Source organism: Dipodomys ordii, unplaced genomic scaffold, assembly GCF_000151885.1.
Source record: "Dipodomys ordii isolate 6190 unplaced genomic scaffold, Dord_2.0 Scaffold1, whole genome shotgun sequence".
NCBI classification, from domain to species: Eukaryota; Metazoa; Chordata; class Mammalia; order Rodentia; family Heteromyidae; genus Dipodomys; species Dipodomys ordii.
This window is the reverse complement of record NW_012267217.1, coordinates 52,307,643-52,330,306: the sequence shown is the minus strand read 5'-3', so window position 1 is coordinate 52,330,306 and position 22,664 is coordinate 52,307,643. Positions and strand designations below refer to the sequence as shown.

Genomic DNA, 22,664 nt, shown 5'->3' with positions numbered 1-22,664 from the left:
AAAATGATTAACAATACCATTGTAACCAGTGAACAATGAAAGAAAAGAGTTTAGGAATGTTAGAATTGCCAATGAAAATCAGTAAAGAATGTTTTTTGTGGGTCCTGAGGCGCTGTCCCTGAGCTTTTTTTTTTTTTTTGCTCAAGCACCACTTCTGTTTTTTTTTTCTCAGTAGTTTATTGGAGATAAGAATCTCATGGACTTTCATTCCCAGGCTGGCTTTGAAAGGAGATCCTCTGATCTCAGCTTCCTGAGTAGGATTACAAGAGTGAATCTGGCTAGTAAAGAACTTTAATTTTTTTTTTTTTTTTGCCAATCCTGGGTCTTGAACTCAGGGTCTAGGCACTGTCCCTGAGCTTCTTTGGCTCAAGGCTAGCATTCTGTCACTTGAACCACATCATCATTTCTGGCCTTTTCTGTTTATGTGGTACTGAGGAATCAAACCCAAGGCTTCAGGATGCTGGGCAAGCACTCTACCACCAGCTACTCCCTCTTCCCCTATTTTTTTTCTTTGGTCGGTCGTGGGGCTTGACTCTGGGCTTGGGCACTGTCCCTGTGCTCTTCAGCTCAAGGCTAGTGTTCTACAACTTGAGCCACAGTGCCACTTCCGGTTTTTTAGTGGTTTATTGGAGGTAAGAGTCTCATGGACTTTCCTGCCCAGGCTGGCTTTGAACCGAGCTCCTCAGATTTCAGCCTCCTGAGTAGCTAGAATTACAGGCCTGAGCCACGGGCGCCTGTCACTCTTCCCCTATTTTTAAAGAGATAAAACTTATTTGGCTCACATTCCATGGTCAACTGGCTATAATACTTTTAGACCAGTGGCAAGGTAGAAACAGCATAGAGGAAGGTCATGGCAGAGGAAAGCTGCTCACTTCATAGTAGCCAGAAGCAAAGTAACTTAGACACATCTTTCTAGAGCAAGCCCTCAGTGATTTGTTTCCTCCAAATGTTTCCACTTCTTTCTTTCTACAACCTCCCAACAATGACATCATATTATGAATCCATCAAGAAATTAATCCATTCATTAGGTCAGAATTATCAGTAACAAATAACTTCTCAAAATTTCAAACTCACACCTGTAATCCTAGCTACTTAGGAGGCTGGAATCTGTTTTGAAACCAGCTTGGGCAGGAAACTCTGACCTCTTTTTTTGTTTGTTTTTTTGGGGGGGAGGGTGGTGGTCAGTCGTGGGGCTTGGAACTCTGGGCATGGGTGCTGTCCCTCAGTTTTTCAGCTCAAGACTAGTAGTGCTCTACCACTTTGAGCCATAGCATCACTTCTGATTTTTCTGGTAGTTAATTGGAGATAAGAGTTTCACAGACTTTCCTGCCCAGGCTGGCTTTGAACTGTGATCCTTAGATCTCAGCCTTCTGAGTAGCTAGGATTACAGGCATGAACCACCAGCTCCAAGCTCTGTGACCTCTTATCTCAAATTAAACACGAAAAAGCCAGAAGTGGAGCTGTAGCTCAAATGGTAGAACACTAGCCTTGAACATAAAAAGCTCAGGGTCAGTACCTGGGTCCTGAGTTAAAGTCCTAGGACCAGCACCAATAAATAAATAAATGTTCCAAGTCCACAACACATGAACTTTCAGGGTTCATCTCAGATTCATAATTCTCTGGCCCCATCTCATAATAAAAATGTATCTGCCAGGTGCTGGTAGCTCGTGCCTGTAATCCTAGCTACTAAGGAGGCTAAGAACTAAGGATCTTGGTTCAAAGCCAGCTCAGGCAGAAAAGTACCCATGAAACTCTTATCTCCAATTAACCACTCAAAAACTGGAAGTGGTGCTGTGGCTCAAAATGGTAGAGTGCTAGCCTGAGCAAATGAGCTCAGGTACAAAGCCCAGGCCCTGAGTTCAAGCCCTATGACCAACAAAAAACAAGCAAAAAACACATGTCCATCTCCAAAGTCTTAATAATTCCAGAATTGATCAAAATTCAAGGACAAAAGCCACCTCTATGAACCAAGGCAAATTTTTAGCTGTAAGCTGTGAAGAATCAAAACCAGCCAGGTGCCAGTGGTTCACACTGTAATCCTAGCTACTCAGATTTGAGGATTGGGGTTCAAAGCCAGCCCGGGCAGTAAAGTTCATGAGGTTCTTATTTCCAATTAACCACAGGAAACCGGAAGTGGTGCTGTAGCTCAAGTGGTAGAATGCCAGCCTTGAGCTGAAGAGCCCAGGGACAGTGAGTGCCCAGGCCCATGACTGACAAAAAATAAAAAAAATTACATAATCTAAGGTACAATGGCACAGAGTAAACATTTCTATCCAAAAGAGAAAATGGAGACACAGAAGGTAGAAATGGGACCAAAACTAGATCAAAACCCAGCTTGACAAACATTAAATCCTATACTTCCATATCTAGCATCTGAGACACACAATGGCAGGACATGAATTGAAAGAGGCAAAGGCAACCCCATCTATATGGCCTTGTTGGCAGTAGCCCACATAGTTTCTAGGGCTGGCTCTACTCTCTGCTTGTAGCTTTCTCTAGCAGTCAATCCACGTTCCTGGCATCTCCATCCTCATGTCTCCAATGCAGCTAAGGAAGTTTCACAGCTTCATACATCTCCCTCTAGTGGAGCTGCCTTCAGCTACTCCAATCTTGCTACATGTGGTCTTGCCTCCTAATCTTTCTTTTGAAGACTTAGTGGAAATCTCCCTGAAACTGTAACTCTTTCATTTTGCTAAAGGTCTAATTTTAGCTGTTTCACTAGCAATATCCAAAAAGAAGGAACCTCCAAGGTCTATAACAAAGTAATCTGTTACTTTACTTAGGCAAGAACAAATTATTCACTGAATGTACCTAGGTAACCACTAAGCATTTTGTTATTAATTTTTTGTGTATATCTGTGTCTGTGTCCTGGGACTTGCCCTGAGGCCTGGGCACTGTCCCTGAGCTTTTGTGCACAAAGCTAGTGTTTTTAACACTTAAGCCATAGCTCTGCTTTTGGCTCTCATTAAGTTTTAGAATATTCTAGTGTTGTATTTCTGTCCCTATTAAGTAGGGGAAAAATAAGGAAATTATGCTCCGTGGCGGCAGCAATAAAGATATACATATAAAGGGTACATTTCATGACAGGAGTCTATTATACTAACCATTTCTATTATAATAATTTCCAGTCTAAATAAGCTATTTCTCCAATTATTTCATTATCTGTGCTATCCCCTCCTAGTAAACAGCATCCTATATTCACATGTAATCACATTCTCCTTTTAATAGTACTTTCTATAACTGGGAGGCCAATTTACCTGCCCCCCCCTTTTTTCTGCTGGTCATGGGGCCTGAACTCTGGGCCTGGGCACTGTCCCTCATCTCTTCAGCTCAAGGTGACCACTCTACCACTTGAGCCACTGCGCCACTTCCAGCTTTTTCTGCTTATGTGGTGTTGAGGAATCAAACCCAGGGCCTCATGCATGCAAGGCAAGCACTCTACCACTGAGCCACCTTCCCAGCCCCTTTACCTGTTATTTTTAAAGAGAGATTACCACAGGAAATTGGGGATAGGCATGAGGGATTGAGGAGGTGGCTCACCTTTTGTTTTAGTCTCATCACTGAAGAGTCTAGTCAATAAGTGATACAAAAGGACCTGTTGGAACTGCTGTAGTCCAAACAGTATAAGAAGTGAAAGTACATTTAAAAGTTTTAATTTTCTGTTGTTGTTGGTCATGGGGCTTGGACTCAGGGCCTAGGCTCTGGTCCCTGAGCCCTTTTGCTAGAGGCTAGTGTTCTACCTCTCTGAGCCACAGTTCCACTTTGGTTTTCTGGTGGTTAATTGGATATAAGAGCCTCAGGGACTTTCCTGCCTAAGCTGGCTTTGAACCGTGATCCTCATCTCAGCCTGCTGAGTAGCTAGAATTATAGGTGTGAGCCACCAGCACCTGGCTAAAGTTCAAATTTTGTTGCTTTGCCGGTACAGCTTAAACTCAACCCTGTTCTCACTTGATTTGCTCAATCACATCTGGTGCTCTACCACTTGAGCCACACCTTTAGCTCAAACAATGAAATTTTTGTTAGGCACCAGTGGTTCATGCCTGTTATCCTAGCTACTCAGAAGACTGAGATCTGAGGACCAAGATTCAAAGCCAGCCCAGGCAGGAAAGTATATGAAACTCTTATCTCCAATTAACCAACAAAAAGCTGGAAGTGGAGGTTTGGCTCAAGTAGTAGTGTTAGCCTTGAGTGAAAAAGCTAAGAGAAAGCATCTGGCCTTGAGTTCAAGCCCTAGTGTGGACACAGGAGGGGAAAAAAAAAATCAGTATTTAAATTAACATAAAGCATTGTAAATTTAATTGAAGAAATGAGTACTGAGTACTATCAGTAATATAACACCCTTTTAATGGCTGTTCCAAGGAACAGAAGATAAAAAGAATTAAGTAGGTGTAGAGTGTAGGGATACAAGGAAGAGTGGCTTGTTATTAAAGTACAAACTCTGGAAAGGACATGATCAGATTTTGGGAGATCAACAAACCAATTTTGGAAGAATTTTCCTTGTTTAACTTGCCTGTCCTCTACCTGCAGCAACCACATCTTCCAACTTGACTCTTCTCAAATTATAGCTGTAATTTGGAAGAAGGAACAAAAAGCTAGGGAAATTTAAATCACCTAACTGAAAAGGACTATAAAGGCCACTTTTTCACTTAGACTAATTACAAACACTTAGAAACATGGTGACAAGAGGCAGAATACTGTCTCTGGAAATAGCAAATTGACAGGAATCAGATTTCAAGAAGCAATGTTTCCTACTGCTTAGCCACATTCAGCTGGATTTTTCATTTTGTACACTTAATGTTAAGGCTTTTTCCTGACTTACTTAGTAATTTTATCATTTTTGTCTGATATTGTAATTTCAGTACACTGAATCCTTCAATCACTTCTTGTGTTTTTGTTGTTGTTTTTTTTTAAAGGAACTAGCCTTCCGAGGCATGTGACTAAATGATCCTTTTCCCGATTACCGCTAAGTAAGCTCAGTGGTCACTTCTTTCATCTTCAGCCTTTCGATCAGTAACGTAAGCTGGGCACCTGTGGCTCACGCCCTAAGCCTAGCTACTCGGGTTCACAGCTAGCCCTGGCAGGCAAATCCAAAAGACTCTCATATCCAATTAGTCAGAAAAAAAAAAAAAAAGCTGGAACCCTGGAGTAGAAAAGCACAAGTACTTTTGGTTGGAGTTAAAGGTGTGACAAATACCGAGGCCGTACACGTGGGTAAGGACATCACACACAGGGGCCTGGTAGACCACGGCAAGGAGTCTAGACTCCCTAAATGCCCATGGAAAACCACAGGATTACAATACCCGGCTCGTCTTTCTAGTTAACAGACCATGCTGGTAACAGGGGCTTTAAACGCTGAGAAACGTTAAGTCCGACGCAGTAACTATGCAGGCTCTCTGGGCCTCTCTGGCTTTCCACCCCGCACAGCAAGTGGCTTGAGCTTGGAATCCCCATGTCCTTCCCACTGGGATGTGCCTGGGCGGTGAGTTCGAGGAGCACGAGCCTCGCCGGACTGACCGTGGAATTCCCGTCCGCTCGGCGGGCGCCCGGCACCCGGCACACAACTGGCGCCCTCAAACTGTCGCTCAGCGCAATGAATCAATGAATGGCCGGCCGGGGCCGCGCAGGAGGCGCGTTGGGTGCGGGACCAGGCCTAGTGCTGACGAGGGAAGTGAAATGTGCCGCACGCACGGGAGGCCGTGAGGAGCACCGGCGAGGAGAGCGGGGGCCGCTGCCACCACAGCCGGGGGACAGCACCCAGGGCCCCGGGCCTCGCGGGCTGGGGACAGAAATAGCTTGCGCGACGCCTGACACAGAGACATCGAAGAGGCCCGAAACGCCGGGCCAAGGAGGCGTCTGGGCCCAGACACTCACCGCGGCGGTCGCCAGGCTGTGCATGTTGGGAGCGGCCGCCGCTCTCCTTCCTCCGCTGGGCGCGTCCGACCCGCGTCCCAGCTTCAGCGCCTCAGAAGCCGAAGAGGAGCCGCCATCCGCTTCGCTCCGCCCCCTTCGCAGACCTCTGACCTCTGACCCCTAGCTCCGCCCACACAGATTCCCGCCTCCAGCCCTCGGCCTAGTCAATTGGACAGCCCCAGGGCATTTCCTCTATCCTTTTAAGATTCAGGACCACGAGGACGTTGACAATACGGTGGTCTGCATATTCCCCGGGAATCAAGCTGGCATCCGGGGAAGCGTGAACTCTGACCTTCCACCCAAAGGCCAGGGAAGGGCGGGAAAAATACCAACAGCCTCCGGAGGACAAGGATTGCGCATGCCCAAAGGGGCTGAGTAAACGGGAAATGGTGGGAGGTCGAAATTGGGCGAAGGAAAAGTGCGCATGCGTACTATGGTCATGGCCGGGGCGGGGCTCTCTTGGGATAGAAGGCACTCGGCGATGGGGCGGAGCGAAGGGTGGGAGGGGCGGCGCTTGAAGGCTTGCGCGCACGCGCCTGGTGTGGTCGCGTCCAGTGTGCGTGCGTACGTATTTGCGTGTGATTACAGTTCCCGCCATCAGCCGTTCTCCCTGTCTTAGGGGAGTGAGCGACCTCGCTCTTTCGGACTGGCGTCTCTCTCTTTTTTTTTTTTGTCCCGGGCTGCTCCTCTTCTTCGTGAACTCTGTGCTTCCAGCAGACTTGTCCCGGAGTTGCAGACCTTCCGGCTCAGGTAAGGTGGGCCTTGGTAGCCTTTGAATTGAGCCGTTTTCTCTACCCGCCCCTACCCCGTGCGGTCCGCCCACTCGGCGTTCACTCTTCTGGAGTTCGCCCCACGGCTCAGCCCACCCCACCCGGCGGGCGCTCCTAGGGGCTCGCAGGTATTCCTTCTCCCCCTCGACTTTCCCTCTCCTTTGACTCGGTCTGTGCTGTCACTCGTTCTCCTCTGCATCCCGAAACTGCCCCCTTCTTAATGGGCTGTCTTCGCCTGCCTCTTGCTCTCTCACCAGGCCTGCTGCCTTTTCAGGTGACTTCCATACATCCTTCGGGCCTTGGACCGGGTACTCATTCGCCCTCTTTGACTGTTCTTCACCTTCTTCCTCCTTTTAGTCATCCGTCACTTGAAAAGCAGGGATTGTATTTTTGTCGTGCGTGAGGTTGCTTTCCATCTCTAGTCATCACTCCGGGTTTACCAATTTAAGTCATGACCCGTGAAAGAAAATGTGGGTTGATGAAAAAAGTCCTGTGTTTTGGAGAGTTGACTTATGGGTGCTTTCGTGGTGTTCTTTTAGAATTTCAGCCATGTATAAATGACTTTTTACTGTGGGGAGGAGTGTGTCGCAGAGCCTGACAAGTCCTCTTGCTTGAAGAAATATCTAAAAGGGAATGTTAAATAGTTGGAGATATTGAGCCAGAAATTAGTGTGTGTGCATGTGTGTCCTCTGCTGTGATATGGATGAAATTGCCTAAGAAGAGTATAGTACTAAAAAAGGAGACCTAAGATGAATCATTGAGAGAATGTTGATGTTTAATAGCTGCACAGAAGTGATGAATCTTTTAAGTGATGAAAAAAGTCATGCGTGATATTACTTTCTACTGGAAGGTAAAATTGGAGGAGGAATGGAAAACCTAGTGACATGAAAGTAATCATTGGAGATGTTTGATAAAGTAAAGTGAAGAATAGGGTTCAGACCAGGTTCTCTTCTGTTGTTTCAGCACTCCCTAAGATGTAAATTCCACCTATATTAATGATTTAAATTTCTTAAAGATTTTTTAGTAGCTTACATTGATTGTACAAGTGCAGGTTTCATTGTAACATTTTCATAATTCATTCATACAGTGTACTTTATCACCCTGATTTAAGAATTTTTATTTCCAGCCAATTCTGGTTGTTCTCAGTTCCTTACCCAAATAGTCAATTGGCTGCTTGACATCTCAACTTGATTTTTTTTTCTTAGGAATTTTGAACCTAACATGCTGAAAAGCAAAATCTTGATTTGTCTCTCTGTACTCAAATTCTTTTCCCTCCATTGCCCCATTTCATTAAGTGGGGCACTACATTCCATATTATCAATACCTTCTCCAAGTCCTATATGTTTTTCTTCCAGTATGTTATAGATCTATTTCCGTATATCTTCACTGTGACTTTTCTAAACTGGAATCCTTTTTTACCTCGACTTGAGCTTTCTTGCTTCCAGCGTTCTCATCTGTAAAATGGCAATGATAAGGGTTCTTATTGAATTATTAGGAGGATTAAGTAAATAACTGTGGTCAACATATGGTTGATCACATGAAAAATTTCAAGTTAGCATTGTTACTGTAATTGTTATTATAAGTTGCATAACAGTATTTTCAGGTCTGGTTGCCCTATTTTTTTCCATTTTTCTTTCTTTCCAGTGTGTTCTCCAAGCCCAAACAAACCTTCATTCATTTAGCAGTAATATATCATTTATTTGCTTAAAGTCTTATAGTGGACTTCCCATTACTAAGTGCTTATTACCTTTAGGGTAAAGTTTGAAACTCTTATGGTTATCTACATGACTTTATAACTTGGTTCTTGCCTGTTTCACTAGCTTCATCTTGCAATGTCTCCTTTTTCTCACTGATCTCCAGCCACAGTGCTTTTAATTTCCAATTTAGAGCCTTTGCACATACTTTTATGTTGACCTGAATTGTTCCTTTACCACTGTCCTCCAATCAACTTATTTAATTCTCAGATTAAGTGATATTTTCTCTAAAAAGCCTTTTTTTTCTCTTAACCTTCAGGTCTTAAATCATAATCTCATCATGACCTGCATTTTAATTTATGTAACTTTTTAAAACTTGTAATTATATATTTACTTGTGACTATTTAAATCTGTCTCCTAGAATAATGACTATTTCAATTTCATTATTCAAGAATTGGTTAAATGAATTAAACTAGAACTTGATATAGAACCATTAAGTCTTTCAAAAACACCAGCTTAAAAGACACTACAATTGGTGATGTAGCTCATTGGTAGAGCACTTGCCTTAGCATGTTCAAGGCCTTGAGTTTAATTCCAGTACAGAGGATGGAAAGAGGAATGATGCAAACAGTTATCTAGTAGTCGGTTACTTTTACCCACTCTTGTATCATAAAATCTTTCAGTTTTTAGGATGAAGGGAGGTGGTTCTAGTGATGGAGCACCCGCCCAGTAATGTATAAACAAAATAACAACAATACAACGCCCTGGGAGCTAATGGTTCATGCTTGTAATCCCAGCTGTAGGTTCTCAGTTCCATACCAGCCCAGGGAGAAAAATCCTGTAAGACTCTATCTCCAAAATAACCAGCAAAATGCTGGACTAGAGCTATGGCTCAAGTGGTAGAATGCCAACCATGAGTAAGCAAGAAAAACAAGAGCTCTGGACACTGAGTTCAAGCACAGGTACACACACACACACACTGTTTAAATATTAGACAAAGCTTGAGATGAAGATCCCTCTCTCCTTCAGTTAGCACACTATCTCTTTTGTAATATTTGTCTTAGGAGTTTTTTATTAGGAAAGAAAGCTCTTGAAAATCAGATCAGTGGTTTATGTAGTTTAGCAACAGGTTAGACTATGAGGTTAGTGAATAAGGGGTTCCTATAAACAGATCAAAGTCCATATTTATGTCAGTTCCTGGTGGATGAGGAATGAAAGTTTAAAGTTTAATAATTCTTAAGATTGATGTTAAAAATGATTATAAAGTACTCATTAGCTTACTCATGTAACTGTAACCCTCTGTATAGTATCTTTACAATAAAAAAAAGATTATAAAAATTAGCTAGTATATAAATGCCAACCACAGGCAGTTAAGTTCCTTTCCTAGGTAGTAGTGAGTGAATAAAACTGTTTAGGAAGGAATTTTGTATCAGTAGTATTTGCCCTTAGTATTCATTTTGCTGGCAGTACATATGAAAAAGTATTCCAGGGCTGGGAATGTAGCTTAGTAGTAGAGTGCTTTTCTCGCATGCATGAGGCCCTGGGTTCAATTTCTCAGCACCACATAAGCAGAAAAAGGTGGAAGTGGCTCTGTGGCTCAAGTGGTAGAGTGCTATCCTTGAGCTAAAGAGCTGAAGAACAGCTCCCAGGCCCAGAGTTAAGGCCCCACAACCCACAAAAAAGAAAAAAAGAAAAAGTATTCCAGTTGAGTGTCTGTGTCTTGTCCTCTTCTCCACTTATGGAGAAAGTTAAGAAGATGAGTAGTGCATATTTTAGTTTCTAAGAAATACAGTTCTTTAGAAAGGATATTGTAGAGAAGAGGACTGGTTGAAAAATCCTGTGAGAATGGATGCTGGAAAGTGACTGACAAAATTTATGGATGAGGATGAACTGTGGTAGTGGTTTAAAATTTCGAGTCTAGACTTAAACATAGCATTGTCTGTTGTGACTGAACATAATTATATAATCTCTGAGCCTCAGTTTTCCTCATCTGGAAAACAGACAGAATCCTCTTTTGTTGTTCTTGTTGGTCTTGAATTCAGGGCCTCAGGGCTGTCCCTGAGCTCTTTCACTCAGGCTAGTACTCTGCCACTTTGAACTACAGCTATACTTCTGGTTTTCTAGTGATTAATTGGAGACAAGAGTCACTAACTTTTCTACCTGGGCTGGCTTTGAACCATGATCCTCAGATCTCAGCGTCTTGAGTAGCTAGGATTCCAAATGTGAGCCATCAGCACCTGGCTTCTCTAGAACTTTTCTAAAAATTAAGTGAAACATTGCGTGTGAGGTACTTTGCACTGTGCTTACTAAAATGCTAGTTCTTTAAGTATATTTAGTGAAGTGATGCCAAAGTGATGAGTTTCTGATTTAGGGAAGAAGCTGTGGAAGGGTTGGGTGTTGGATAGATGAGAATGAAGGTAAAGCTGACATCAAGATTTCTTGCCTGAATCTTGGTGAAAGGACAAGAGTAAAAAGGTCGAAGAACCTTAGTGAGGCTGTGGCTTACTTGTATCATCTTCACATTTATATCTCCTACCATAGCGCCTTCCAACTGGAATACTTTAGTAGATAACTTTTTACTAAATGCATACAATAACTTAAAGCTGATATTGTAGTTAATGAGAGATATACCTGGATAGAATTCCGGTGAAACTTCAGGCTTATAGAGACTTAAAATTGAGAAACAAGTTTTATTTACTTTTCATTTCCAAAGATAAGCAAAGACATCAAGTTTTCCCACCTTTGCAAATTTGTATCAACACGTTATAGAAGTGATTGTTCCTAGGGCTTGGGCTGTCAAAATGTAACAGTGTTGATTAAGTCAACAAAGGGACTACTAACTTTTTAGTTTCAAAATGTAGCAGGAATAAACCAAGATATAAATTGATGAAGGTGCAGGCTCCTGAGATAGTCCCTCATTTTCCACAGCAGATAATATTCTTAACGTTCTGTTGATAGGATGTGGATGTGTATGTGCAAGTGTAAGTGATTGTGGTTTTAAAGAAGAGTTCATCTTTGTTATATAAATAACTTTCCTTAAGTTTTAATTTTGTATATGTTAAATTCTCTTAAAAAAGGCACACTTATATTTTCTTTAGCTGAGTTGATGGCTCCTGGAGAACGGGCATAGCTGCAGAATATGAGTAGTTTCCCAAGAAGAGTGCACTGCCTTTGGCACAAGGAGCAGAATAAAGGTGAAATGGTATTACATAGGGTTTCTCAGTAAAAGTAAGTAATGTTTTTGTTATGGATATGTTCTCAAGAGTATGCAAGCTGGAAAGAATTGACAGTTTTCTTTTAATTTTGTGCAGCATTTTTATGTTTTAGTATGCTTTATCATGATATGCTAAATGCTATGAGGATGAGGATATTTTCAAAGCAGTACCTTAAATGTGAGCTTAAGTGAGCAAGGTAGAAAAATGTTTTGAAAAATAACTGATAGAACTATTATGGAATGCTCAGACTTGAACAGTAATATTGTGAAAATGTTTAGTTAAAGGGAATCTCTTTAATATGCTTACAGAATGACTTTTTTTTTTTTGGCGGTGTCAATGGTTGTGGGGGGGGGGAGTCTTGGGGATTGAACTCAGGGTCTGGGCACTGTCCCTGAGCTTCTTTTGTTCAAGGCTAGCACTCTACCACTTGAGGCACAGAGCCACTTCCAACTTTTCCTGTTTATGTGGTACTAAGCCACATTCCCAGCCTTCTTTTTTAAATTTAATCTAATTTTTTTTGTGCCAGTCCTAGGGCTTGAACTCAGGCCTTGGGTACTGTCCTTTAACTTTAGTGTTTAAGGTTTGTGCTCTATGACTTTGAACCACAGTTCCACTTCTGCTTTTGGTAGTTAATTGGAGAAGAGTCTCATGGCCTTTCTTGTCTAGGCTGGCTTTACAATCTTCAGATCTCAGCCTCCCGAATAGCTAGGATTCCGGGCATGAGGCACCAGCACCTGGCTGAGAATAATTCATTTTAATTAGATTTTTTTTCCTATTGTTGCTTTGATAGGAGAATTAGGAAAACATAGTTTAAAGAAGCTTTGTTGCCAGGCACTGGTGGCTTATACCTGTAATCCTAGGTACTCAGGAGTCTGAGATCTGAGGATCAAAGTTGGAAGCCACCATGATACAAGTACCTATGAGACTCTCATCCCTAATTACCCAATAAATAGAAGTGGAGCTGCATCTCAATGGTAATCACCAGTCTTGAGGAAAAAAAAAAAAAAAAAGCTAAAGGATAGGATCCAGGCCCTGAGTTCAAGCCCCAGTACTTTCATTAAAAACATAAAAATTAAAAAATGAAAGAGGAAGCTTTGTCTTAGGTTTATAAAAAGTTCAATTATTATTGTCATGTACATCATACTAAAAAAGAAACTTAGTTTTTTTTCACTTATCAAATAGGGAAATCAATCCCTGATTATGTGATGAATGTATAAAGGTAGTTCTTTTTAATTCATTTATAAAAATTCATTTATAAAAGCAGGCAGTAGAGTAAATTGAAGCATTAAGAAAAAGCTTCATTAAATTATTTCTGTTGATTTTGCCCTGCATCTTTTACTTTTATTCCTTAGAAAAAAGCAAGATTAGTAGTGGAAATGGTTAAGAAAATGTCTAAAATCTTACTTAGATAATTAAAATTCTACATCAGGGTATTTTGAGACATTGAAGATTAGAAATAGAAACTACCAATACTATGTTTTGTTTTATTGTTGTTGATGATGTTTTGCTGGTCATGGGTTTTGAACTCAAGGCCTGGGCACTGTCCTGAGCTCTTTTGCTCAAGGCTAGTGCTCTGCCACTTTGAGCCACAGCTCCACTTCTGGTGTTTTGAGTGGTTAATTGGAGATAAGAATCTCATGGGGACTTTTCTGCCCAGTATGACTTCAAAACCATGATTCTTAGATCTCAGCATCCTGAATAGCTAGGATTACAGGTGTGAACCACTAATGCCTGGCCCACTAACATTTTTATTTCCCATATACTTTGGTGAATTTTGAAATCTTCCTGAAAATTTGTTTAATAATGACAGTATTAATAAAGTAAGCAACTAAGATTTTGGAGTTTTGTATTGTTTTTATTTTGGCATGATCTAAAGACTGACATAAACTCTGTGCTGGTGGCTCATGCCTGTAATTCTAGCTACTCTGGAGGCTGAGATCTTAGAATCCGGTTCAAAGCCAGCCCAGGCAGGAAAGTCCCTGAGACTCTATCTCCAATAAACCACCAGAAAACCAGAAGTGGCACTGTGGCTCAAGTGGTAGAGTGCTTACCTTGAGCTGAAGAGCTCAGGGAGAGCGCCCAAGCCCAGAGTTCAAGCCCCACAACCGACAGAAAAAAAAGAATGACATAAAGAAAGATGAGGGAATCTGATGAGATATGACCCTTAATACGGAATGATTCATTGAGCAATAAATAAATCCAAGTTTGGGTAAATTTATCAATTTTTAAAATATTATAATTGTAACCACTTTTTATTTATAAGCAATTTCTCTTTTATTGAATTTTTTACAAGGCTTGAGTATAGCTTTGCATTTAGTGGAGAAGTTTGGACACACATAGAAAAAGTACAGGTAGGGGCTGGGAAGGTAGCTCAGTGGTAGAGCGCTTGCCTTGCATGCATGAAGCCCTGGGTTCAATTCCTCAGCACCACATAAGCAAAAAGAAAAAAGCCAGAAGTGGCGCTGTAGCTCAAGTAGTAGAGCACTAGCCCAGGCCCAGAGTTCAGGCACCACAACCGGATCCAAAAAAAAAAGAAAAAGAAAAAGTACAGGTATACTCACAATGATTATGTATAAGATAATTCTTACAGTAAGTACTCTTGTAAAGAGGTTAGTTAGTATAATCCTACAGTGTAGGATTCCAGTGGCTCATGCCACTGGATTCCCATACCTGTTGTGCATTTTCAACACAAATTGAATAAAATTAATAATGTTGATTTGTTCATTGTTAAACAATGAATTTCTGGTTCCTTGATTTCATACACTGTCTTAATGGGGATGATGAGTTTACATAATATAGTCTCTATCTTGAAATAGTAGAGAAACAAAAAGTTTATAATACTGGATGATAAATGTGCTACTAGAGGCACAGAGTACAACTGGAAGACAAAGGAGGATTTGAAAGCTCTCAGTATAGGGGGAGGGAACAAGTGAAGGAGTCAAAAGAGGGTAAGAGCAAAGCTTGAATCTTGATCTTTATAGCCACAAAGGGAATCAGAAAGGCTGGGAAGAAGGAAACTACATAAAAACTTACAGTTGCCAGGTCTTAGTGGCTTAGCTATTGATAATCTTAGCTACTCAGAAGGCTGAGATCTGAGGACTGCAGTTCAAAGCCAGCCTGAGCAGAAATGTCTGAGGCCCTTATCTCCAATTAACCACCTAATAATAATAATAATAATATAATACAATAAGCTGGAAGTGAAGCCATGGCTCAAGTAGTAGAGTACTAACATTAAGTAAAAAAGCTCAAGGATAATACTCAGGTCCTGAGTTCAAGCCCCAGGACTGAAACAAAAAAAAGTTCACTTAGGCATTATTTGTCAAAGGTAAAATCACTGAAGACTCTTTGTAGTAATAATAATATTAAAATGTTACTTGGTTCTTAGAGCAGGTTTTTCATTTTTATTTTTATTTTTATTTGTGTCATTGCTGGTGCTTGCACTCAGGACCTTGATGCTTTTTCTGAGCTGTTTTGTTCAAGGCTAGTGCTCTACCACTTGAGCCATAGTTCCTCTTCTGGCTTTTTGGTTATTAACTGAGTAAGAGTCTCAGACTTTCTTGCCTGAGCTTCTTTGAACCAAAATCCTTAGATCTCACATTCCTAAGAAGCTAGGATTACAGGCATGACCCATTAGGGTCTAGCTTTTGTTTGTTTTTATTAGAGGTTAAATTCTTTTTTTTTATGTAATTCTAAAAGTTAAATAAATTTGATTAAAAATTTTAATTTAATGTCTTTTGTAGGGAAGGTGGCTCAGTAGTAGAGTGCTTGCCTTACATGCATGAGGTCCTGGGTTCGATTTCTCAGCACCACATAGGCAGAAAAAAAAAGCCGGAAGTGGTGCTGTGGCTCAAGTGGTAGAGTGCTAGCCTTGAGCTGAAGAGCTGAGGGACAGCGCCTAGGCCCAGAGTTCAGGCCCCATGACTGGACACCCCCCCCCAAAAAAAAAGCAACAAACGTAATGTCTTTTGTACATGTTGATATGCGTATACTACTGATGATGAATTTGAAGTTTTGGGAGAAATTCCATTCTAAGAATTAGAGTCATATGACTGAAATTTAAAAAAAAAAATTATTTGAAATTCAAGACCTGTTAGCATTCATGAAGGAAAAAAAGAACCAACACTTTAATAGTGAAGACAGTTACATTGAGAGTGAACTCTTACTCTTGGTTGATATATCAACACATTACCTAATTCATGAATGGTGAAATGTTATTGGACACTTGGCAAAGAAGAAAATATGTACAGAAGAAATTAAAAATGATTAGTTGCAACCATTAGATTGTCAGTGCTTGCTTTAATTTAGCTTTCTTAGCTGTGCTCTACAACTAATCAGGGCCTTTAAGAATGCATCATAAAAATTGTTTATTGAAATGGAGAAATGGATATAAGAGTGTTTATTAAACATTCTCTTTTGAAGTTTTTTTCTAAATTTCTTGTTATAAAGAATACATTTCTTTTTGGACATAAGATGGTTTATTAAACATTCTCTTTTAAAGTCTTTTTTAATCATTAGTAACTTGTTATTTTTCTTTCCTAGAACCTATCAGGTGAATGTATATTTTTGCTTTATACTTCGGCTAGAAGCAATTTATTTTTAAAGAAAATGTCTCCTCTGAAGATACATGGTCCTGTCAGAATTCGAAGTATGCAGACTGGAATTACAAAGTGGAAAGAAGGATTTTTTGAAATTGTGGAAAAAGACAATAAAGTCAGCCTAGTAGTTCAGTATAATACTGGAGGAATTCCAAGGATATTTCAGGTATTAACCAAATTTTGATTCAGAATGCTTCTTGAATCAGATCCTTTAGTAAGTAACTCTCCCATGCCATAATAACCATCAAAGTAGCCCTTCTTGCTTATTTCCATGACACTAAATTTTTTAGCATTCTTGGCTGTATATAATAAAAAGCAGAAAGCAGTCACCATTATTGAAGAAAAAACTAGTGCAAATTAATTGACAAGGATTTGAGTACTATGTACCTAAGCTTGTGTGTGGTGTATGCATGTGCTTGTACATGTCAGTTCTGGGCTTGAACACAAGACCTTGGACTTCAGGCTTTTTTTGGTCAAGGCTGGAATGCTACCACTTGAGTCACACCTCCCCTTTTGGATTTCTTTTTTCTTTTTGGCTGGGACTTGAACTCAGGACCTTAACAATATCCCTGAGTAGTATCTTCCACTTAAACCACAGCTTCATTTCTGACTGTTTAGTGGTTAATTGGAGATAGACTTTTTCACAGACTTTCCTGCCTGGGCTGACTTCAAATCATTATTCTCAGATCTCAAGCTAAGATTACAGGCAGTCAGGGTGAGAATGTGGCTCAGTGGTAGAGCGCTTGCCTTGCATGCATGAGGCCCTGGGTTCGATTCCTCAGCACCACATAAGCAAAAAGAAAAAAAGCCGGAAGTGGCGCTGTGGCTCAAGTGGTAGAGAGCTAGCCTTGAGCTGAAGAGCTGAGGGACAGCACCCAGACCCAGAGTTCAGGCCCCCTGACCGGACCCCAATAAAAAAAGAAAAAAAAGATTACAGGCAGCGAGCACACTCAGGAAGTTGAGATCTGGAGAATTGCAGTTTGAGGCAGCTTGGGCAGAAAAGTTTGCTAGACTCCATCGCTAAAATAACCAGCAAAAAATAAGACTGGAGGGCTAGGAAGGTGGCTCAGTGGTAGAGCACTTGCCCTGCATGCCTGAGGCCCTGGGTTTGATTCCTCAGCACCACATAAGAAAAAAGAAAAAGCCGGAAGTGGTGCTGTGGCTCAAGTGGTAGAGTGCTAGCTGAGGGACAGCGCCCAGGCCCAGAGTTCAGGCCCCATGACCGGACCCCCAAAAAAAAAAAGACTGGAAGCATAGCTAAAGTGGTGGCATGAACCACCAGCATAAGAGGCTGAGCTCAAACCCCTGTACCACCCCCAAAATGAATTTGTTAATTAGGTTAGACCAAAGTATACTTTTTGCCCTAAACTGATCTGTTGAAGAATCTGTTGAAGTTATGCTTGAGGATATAATCTGAGGAAGAATTGCCATTTGTGTGTATGTACATGTGTGTACATATGTGTATGTGTGTAATGAACCCGTATGTCGTTCCTGGGGCTTGAACTTGGGTTGGGTGCTGTTTCTGAGGTTTCCTTTTTATTCAAGGCTAGTTCTCTACCACTTGAGCCACAGCTCTGTTTCCAGTTCTTTGCTGGTTAGTTAGAGTTCAGTACCTTCCTAGGCTAGCATCAAACTTTAGTTCTCAGATCTCAGCCTCCTGAGTAGTTGGCATTTAAGGCATGAGCTATAATTGTTAATTTGTGTGTGCGTGTGTGTGTGCGCTTGCCAGTTTGGGGGCTTATACTAGGCCTGGGAGCTGTTCATTATTTTATATGTCAAAAATATTCATGAAGCTGGGTGCCGGCTACTCAGGGTGCTAGCTACTCAGGAGGCTGAGATCTGAGGATTGCGGTTCAAAGCCAGCCTGGGCAGGAAAGGCCATGAAACTTGTCTACAATAAACAACCAGAAAACCAGAAGTAGAACTGTGGCTCAAGTGGTAGAGTGCTAGCCTTGAGCTGAAGAGTTGAGGGACAGCACTCAGGCCCAGATTTAAAAAAAAAAAAGATTCTTGAGCCAGGCATCAGTGGCTCATGCCTGTACTCAGGAGGTACTCAGGAGGCTGAGATCTGAGAATTGTGGTTTGAAGCCAGCCCAGGCAGGAAAGTCTGTGAGACTCTTAATAAAACTACCAAAACACCAGAAGTGGAGCTGCAGCTTAAGTGGTAGAACGTTAATCTTGAGTAAAAAAAAGCTCAGAGACAACACCCAGGTCCTGAGTTCAAGCTCAGGATGGCACCAAAAAAAAAAAAAAGATAAAACAACAACTTTAAGTTGTAAGTGATGATAAGAAATAGAAACAAGTTTGTCACATATATTTATTAATTGTTCTTTTCAACTAAAGGTTTTTCTCAAATAGACTCATTTTGTTTTTAGTCTTCAACCTAGGTTGACACTGAATGTTCAAATAGTTAATGCAAATGTAGGTCATCATCAGCACATAATTATTATATTTAACAATTCTAGCCTCACCTGAGGTCTTTATCAATTTAAATTAACTCTTCATCTGTCAACCACCTACTGATTGTAGATACTGTACTAAGAACTAAGAAAGAACAGAGAGCTGAATGAGACATCATTCTCCCAAATGAGGAGGAATCAAATGCATATTCACATGTAAAAATATAAGACACTATCATGCAAAGAATCAAGTGATTTATGCTTGAGAATTTAGAGGATAAATAGGGGTTGGCCAAATAGCATGATACCCTTCTAAAAACAAGCTAAAGCAAAAAGGTCTGGGGACATGGCTCAAGTGCTAGAGTGCTTGCCTAGCTAGATTGAGACTCTGAGTTCAAATCCTGGTAATACTGTGAGGGGGAAGAAAGGCGAAGCCAGGTGTTGGTCGTTCACGCCTGTGATTCTAACTACTCAGGAACCTGAGATCTGAGGATTGTGGTTCAAAGCCAGCCTGGGCAGGAGAGAGTCCATGAGATTTGTATCTCCAGCAAACTACCCAGAAAAGTTAGAAGTGGTGCTGTGTTAGAAGTGGTAGAGTGCTAGCACTGAGCAAAAAGAAAGGGAAGAGCCCAGACCCTGAGTTCAAGAACCAGGATTGGAAACAACAACAAAAAAAGCAAGGAAAGGGGCTGGGAAGGTGGCTCAGTGGTAGAGCACTTGCCTTGCATGCATGAGGCCCTGGGTTTGATTCCTCAGCACCACATAAGCAACAAGAAAAAAGCCAGAAATGACGCTGTGGCTCAAGTGGTAGAGAGCTACCCTTGAGCTGAAGAGCTGAGGGATAGCGCTCAGGCCCAGAGTTCAGGCCCCATGACTGGACCCAAAAAACCAACAAAAAAGCAAGGAAAAATGATAGGAAGTAGACACTGAAGGGGTAGGTAGCAATATGAGCTTCATGTTTTCTTGTTCTACTAGGAGCTTAGGTCCTATGGATCCAATAATCATAAATTCAGGTCTTTGGGAGTTAGACAAGGTAATAAGATTGAGGGATTGAATCTTTGTTACTTTGGATGAGGAATAAAAGTCCTGAACATAGGAAAAGATAGAAAAGCAAGAGGAGAAAAGTATAGTCAACGAGACTTAATTCATTAGAATTGGGAGGAAAGAATCGAGAAATCCCAGTTTCCAAATGGATGGCGGTCCCTTTCATGATTTCCATAGTAGGGAGCAGAGGAAAGAATTGGGGAGTAAAGGCCAGAGACATGTATTGTCTGAGGTGTCAGCTATTCTGAAGGTCAATAGGTCTAGAGTTGTAACAAAGAGGTCTGGACTTGAGAAAGTTGGGAGTTTTTACCATCTGGGTAGTTACTGAAATTTGGGAGCTAGATGGGTTTATTTTCATTTTGTTGAAGTGACTAAGATCAGGATTATTTTCATTCACTGGTAAACACTTTCCTGTATGTAACATTAATGTTTTAAGATGGTAAGTTGATTGATATAATGCCTTTATGTTATGTATTTTCCTGTTTTACTAGAAAATGTCTGCTCAGACATTAGGCTTACTTTGAAACTTAATATATAGATAACATATGTACATACATATGTACAATTTGAGTATAATCTGATAAAATTGTATTTTATACAGATAAAAAATTGTATTTTTATATATAAAATTGGCAAAGGTCAATTCTCTGAAAAACATGAAATGCATTTTTTTTTCATCGTGGAGCTTGAACTCTGGGTTTGGGCACTATCCCTGCACTCTTCAGCTCAAGGCGAGCTCTCTATCGCTTGAACCACAGCGCCACTTCCGGTTTTCTAGTGGTTTATTGGGTGGAGTTAAGAGTCTTACGGACTTTCCTGCCTGGGCTGGCTTTGAATTGCAATCCTCAAATCTCAGACTCTGAGTAGCTAGGATTACAGGCGTGAGCCACCGGCACCGGGGGAAATGCATTATTTTTTATGTGTTTAAGGGATATGTCTTTAGTAAAAGACAGTATTCTAGTATATGTGTTCCAGATGCTAATAGTTTACATTTATAATCCTAGCTACTCAGTAGGCTGAAATCTGAGGATTGAGGTACCAGTCAGAGGAGAAAAGTCCAAGAGACTTTTTCCCCACCATACTGGAGGGGATGTTCAAATGGTAGAGCACCAACCATGATTAAAAAAAAAGAAAACCCAATGAAAGTACAAGGCCTAGTATTCAAGGTTTGATACCAACAAACGCGCGCGCGCACACACACACACACACACATACACAGTAGAGAATAAAAACTACCTAATGTGTAGAAATTATTTAGGTAATAATGATATTTTAGGATATTTTAATTTAGCTTTGGAAAAATTTCATTCCAGAGAAAACAAAAGATGTTGCTTTCATAGCACATTTTTCAAAGACTTGGAGAGTCCAAGACAAATTATTTAACTAGTTCTGAAGGGTAGAATCGGTAAACTTAGAGTTTTGGGGCACTCAAGACCTTTGTGATTGAGTCATATTGAGTCTGATTGGACATTTAGGAAAGATTCTCAGTGTTGGTAAAGGTTTACTTTTAATGTATTTTTAAGATTTTGGAATTCTGAGGATTACAGCTTAGCTTTCTATTTTCTTTTACATTGCAGTTATCTAAGTGATTTGCTACATCTTTATAAACTTGTTTGAAGAAGAAGAAAGATTAATTCAATGTAATTGTCTATACTACTAATAGTATAATCATCCAGGCTTTGACATTTAACTTACTATATTTATCTTATTACATAACTTAATATCTGAAAATATGGAATTCTCTAATGTAAGAAGATCAATAGAGGTAGCATTATTGTATAAGATAGATTTTAATAGTGTATGTTTATATCTTATTTTTTTTCTTTCTTATGAGTCCAAGGCTTGGGACCAATACCTTTTGCTCATTGGCTAGTGCTGTACCAAATGAGGCACACTTTCAACCCCATATGTTGTATCTTCTAAATGTTAAATCTTTGATTTAAAGATATCAAGAAATAGAATTCTTTTGGTTGGAAATAAATTGAATTACTATAGGATGATTGGGAAATGTAACTTGGAAGATAAAAGGTTCTATTTGTTATATAATTATACTTTGTATATTTTTTATAATACAATTTTCCTTTTATTTTTATCAGCTAAATCATAACATTAAAAATGTGGTGCTTCGACCCAGTGGAGCAAAACAAAGCCGCCTAATGTTAACTCTGCAAGATAACAGCTTCTTGTCTATTGATAAAGTACCGAGTAAAGATGCAGAGGATATGAGGTTGTTTCTAGATGCAGTCCATCAAAACAGACATACAGGTGAGCATAATTTATTCTAATGTCTGACACTGGTAGTTTTAAAAGAATATGATAACCACAGACTATTATATCTGATGAGTGTTGAAACAAAAGCCTCTAATATAATATTAGTAAACTAATTCAGTCACACATTTAAAGAATTATACTGAGTGACTAAAAAGGATTTATTGGTATTGCGCACCTGTAATCTTAGGAAATGGACATAGGAAAGATGGTGGTGCCAGGTCATCTTTGCAAAAATTTATTGAGATTCCATCTTAGAGAAACAGCTGTGTGTGATGATGCACACACAATTCCAGCTACTTAGGAGTGAGAGGTAAATTCAGGCAAATGTGAGACTCTAGCTGAAAAATAGAAGAAAAAGGCTAGAGCTATGACCCAGGTATATACTGTAGCAAGTGAGAAGCCTGAGTTCAAAATGCTAGTACTTCCAAACATGTGGCATATAAGGATATTTCAACATATGACAGTCTTTATAATATAGCACACTAAAAAAAAAAAGAAAAGAAAACAACGGGGCTGGGATTGTTACTCAATGCAAAATGTTTGCCTAGCAAGTGCAGCATCCTGGGTTTGATCCACAGTACCAAAAAAGAAAAGACAGGAAAAACAAAGTTAAAAATAATAATCTCAGCCGGGCGCTGGTGGCTCACACCTGTAATCCTAGCTATTCAGGAGGCTGAGATCTGAGGATCGCGGTTCAAAGCCAGCCTGGGCAGGAGAGACCGTGAGACTCCCATCTCCAATAAACCACCAGAAAACCGGAAGTGGC

At 40.5% G+C, this 22,664-nt stretch overlaps 2 protein-coding genes across 7 annotated transcripts in view; one reads left to right on the top strand and one right to left on the bottom strand.

The window, feature by feature from the left end:
* The window catches only part of Rqcd1 (RCD1 required for cell differentiation1 homolog (S. pombe)), a 32,091-nt gene extending 25,894 nt beyond the window's left edge, over positions 1 to 6,197 (bottom strand). For all 3 annotated transcript variants that reach the window (XR_001174809.1, XM_013010349.1, XM_013010359.1), the window contains exon 1: positions 5,872 to 6,197. Coding sequence is in view for 2 of the 3 variants with exons in the window: in XM_013010349.1 (XP_012865803.1) it covers positions 5,872 to 5,895 (24 nt within the window). In the remaining variant the exon portion in view is untranslated. The remainder of the gene's footprint in view (positions 1 to 5,871) is intronic.
* Positions 6,198 to 6,493: 296 nt separating this feature from the next.
* Usp37 (ubiquitin specific peptidase 37) overlaps positions 6,494 to 22,664 on the top strand; it is a 75,536-nt gene continuing 59,365 nt past the window's right edge. For 2 of the 4 annotated variants that reach the window (XM_013011717.1, XM_013011700.1), the window contains exons 1-4: positions 6,494 to 6,660; positions 11,473 to 11,602; positions 16,129 to 16,350; positions 21,724 to 21,892. In XM_013011717.1, coding sequence (XP_012867171.1) covers positions 16,195 to 16,350; positions 21,724 to 21,892 — 325 coding nt within the window. In that variant the 5' untranslated portion in view covers positions 6,494 to 6,660; positions 11,473 to 11,602; positions 16,129 to 16,194. The remainder of the gene's footprint in view (positions 6,661 to 11,472; positions 11,603 to 16,128; positions 16,351 to 21,723; positions 21,893 to 22,664) is intronic. The other 2 variants (XM_013011708.1, XM_013011726.1) reach the window with 2 other exon arrangements.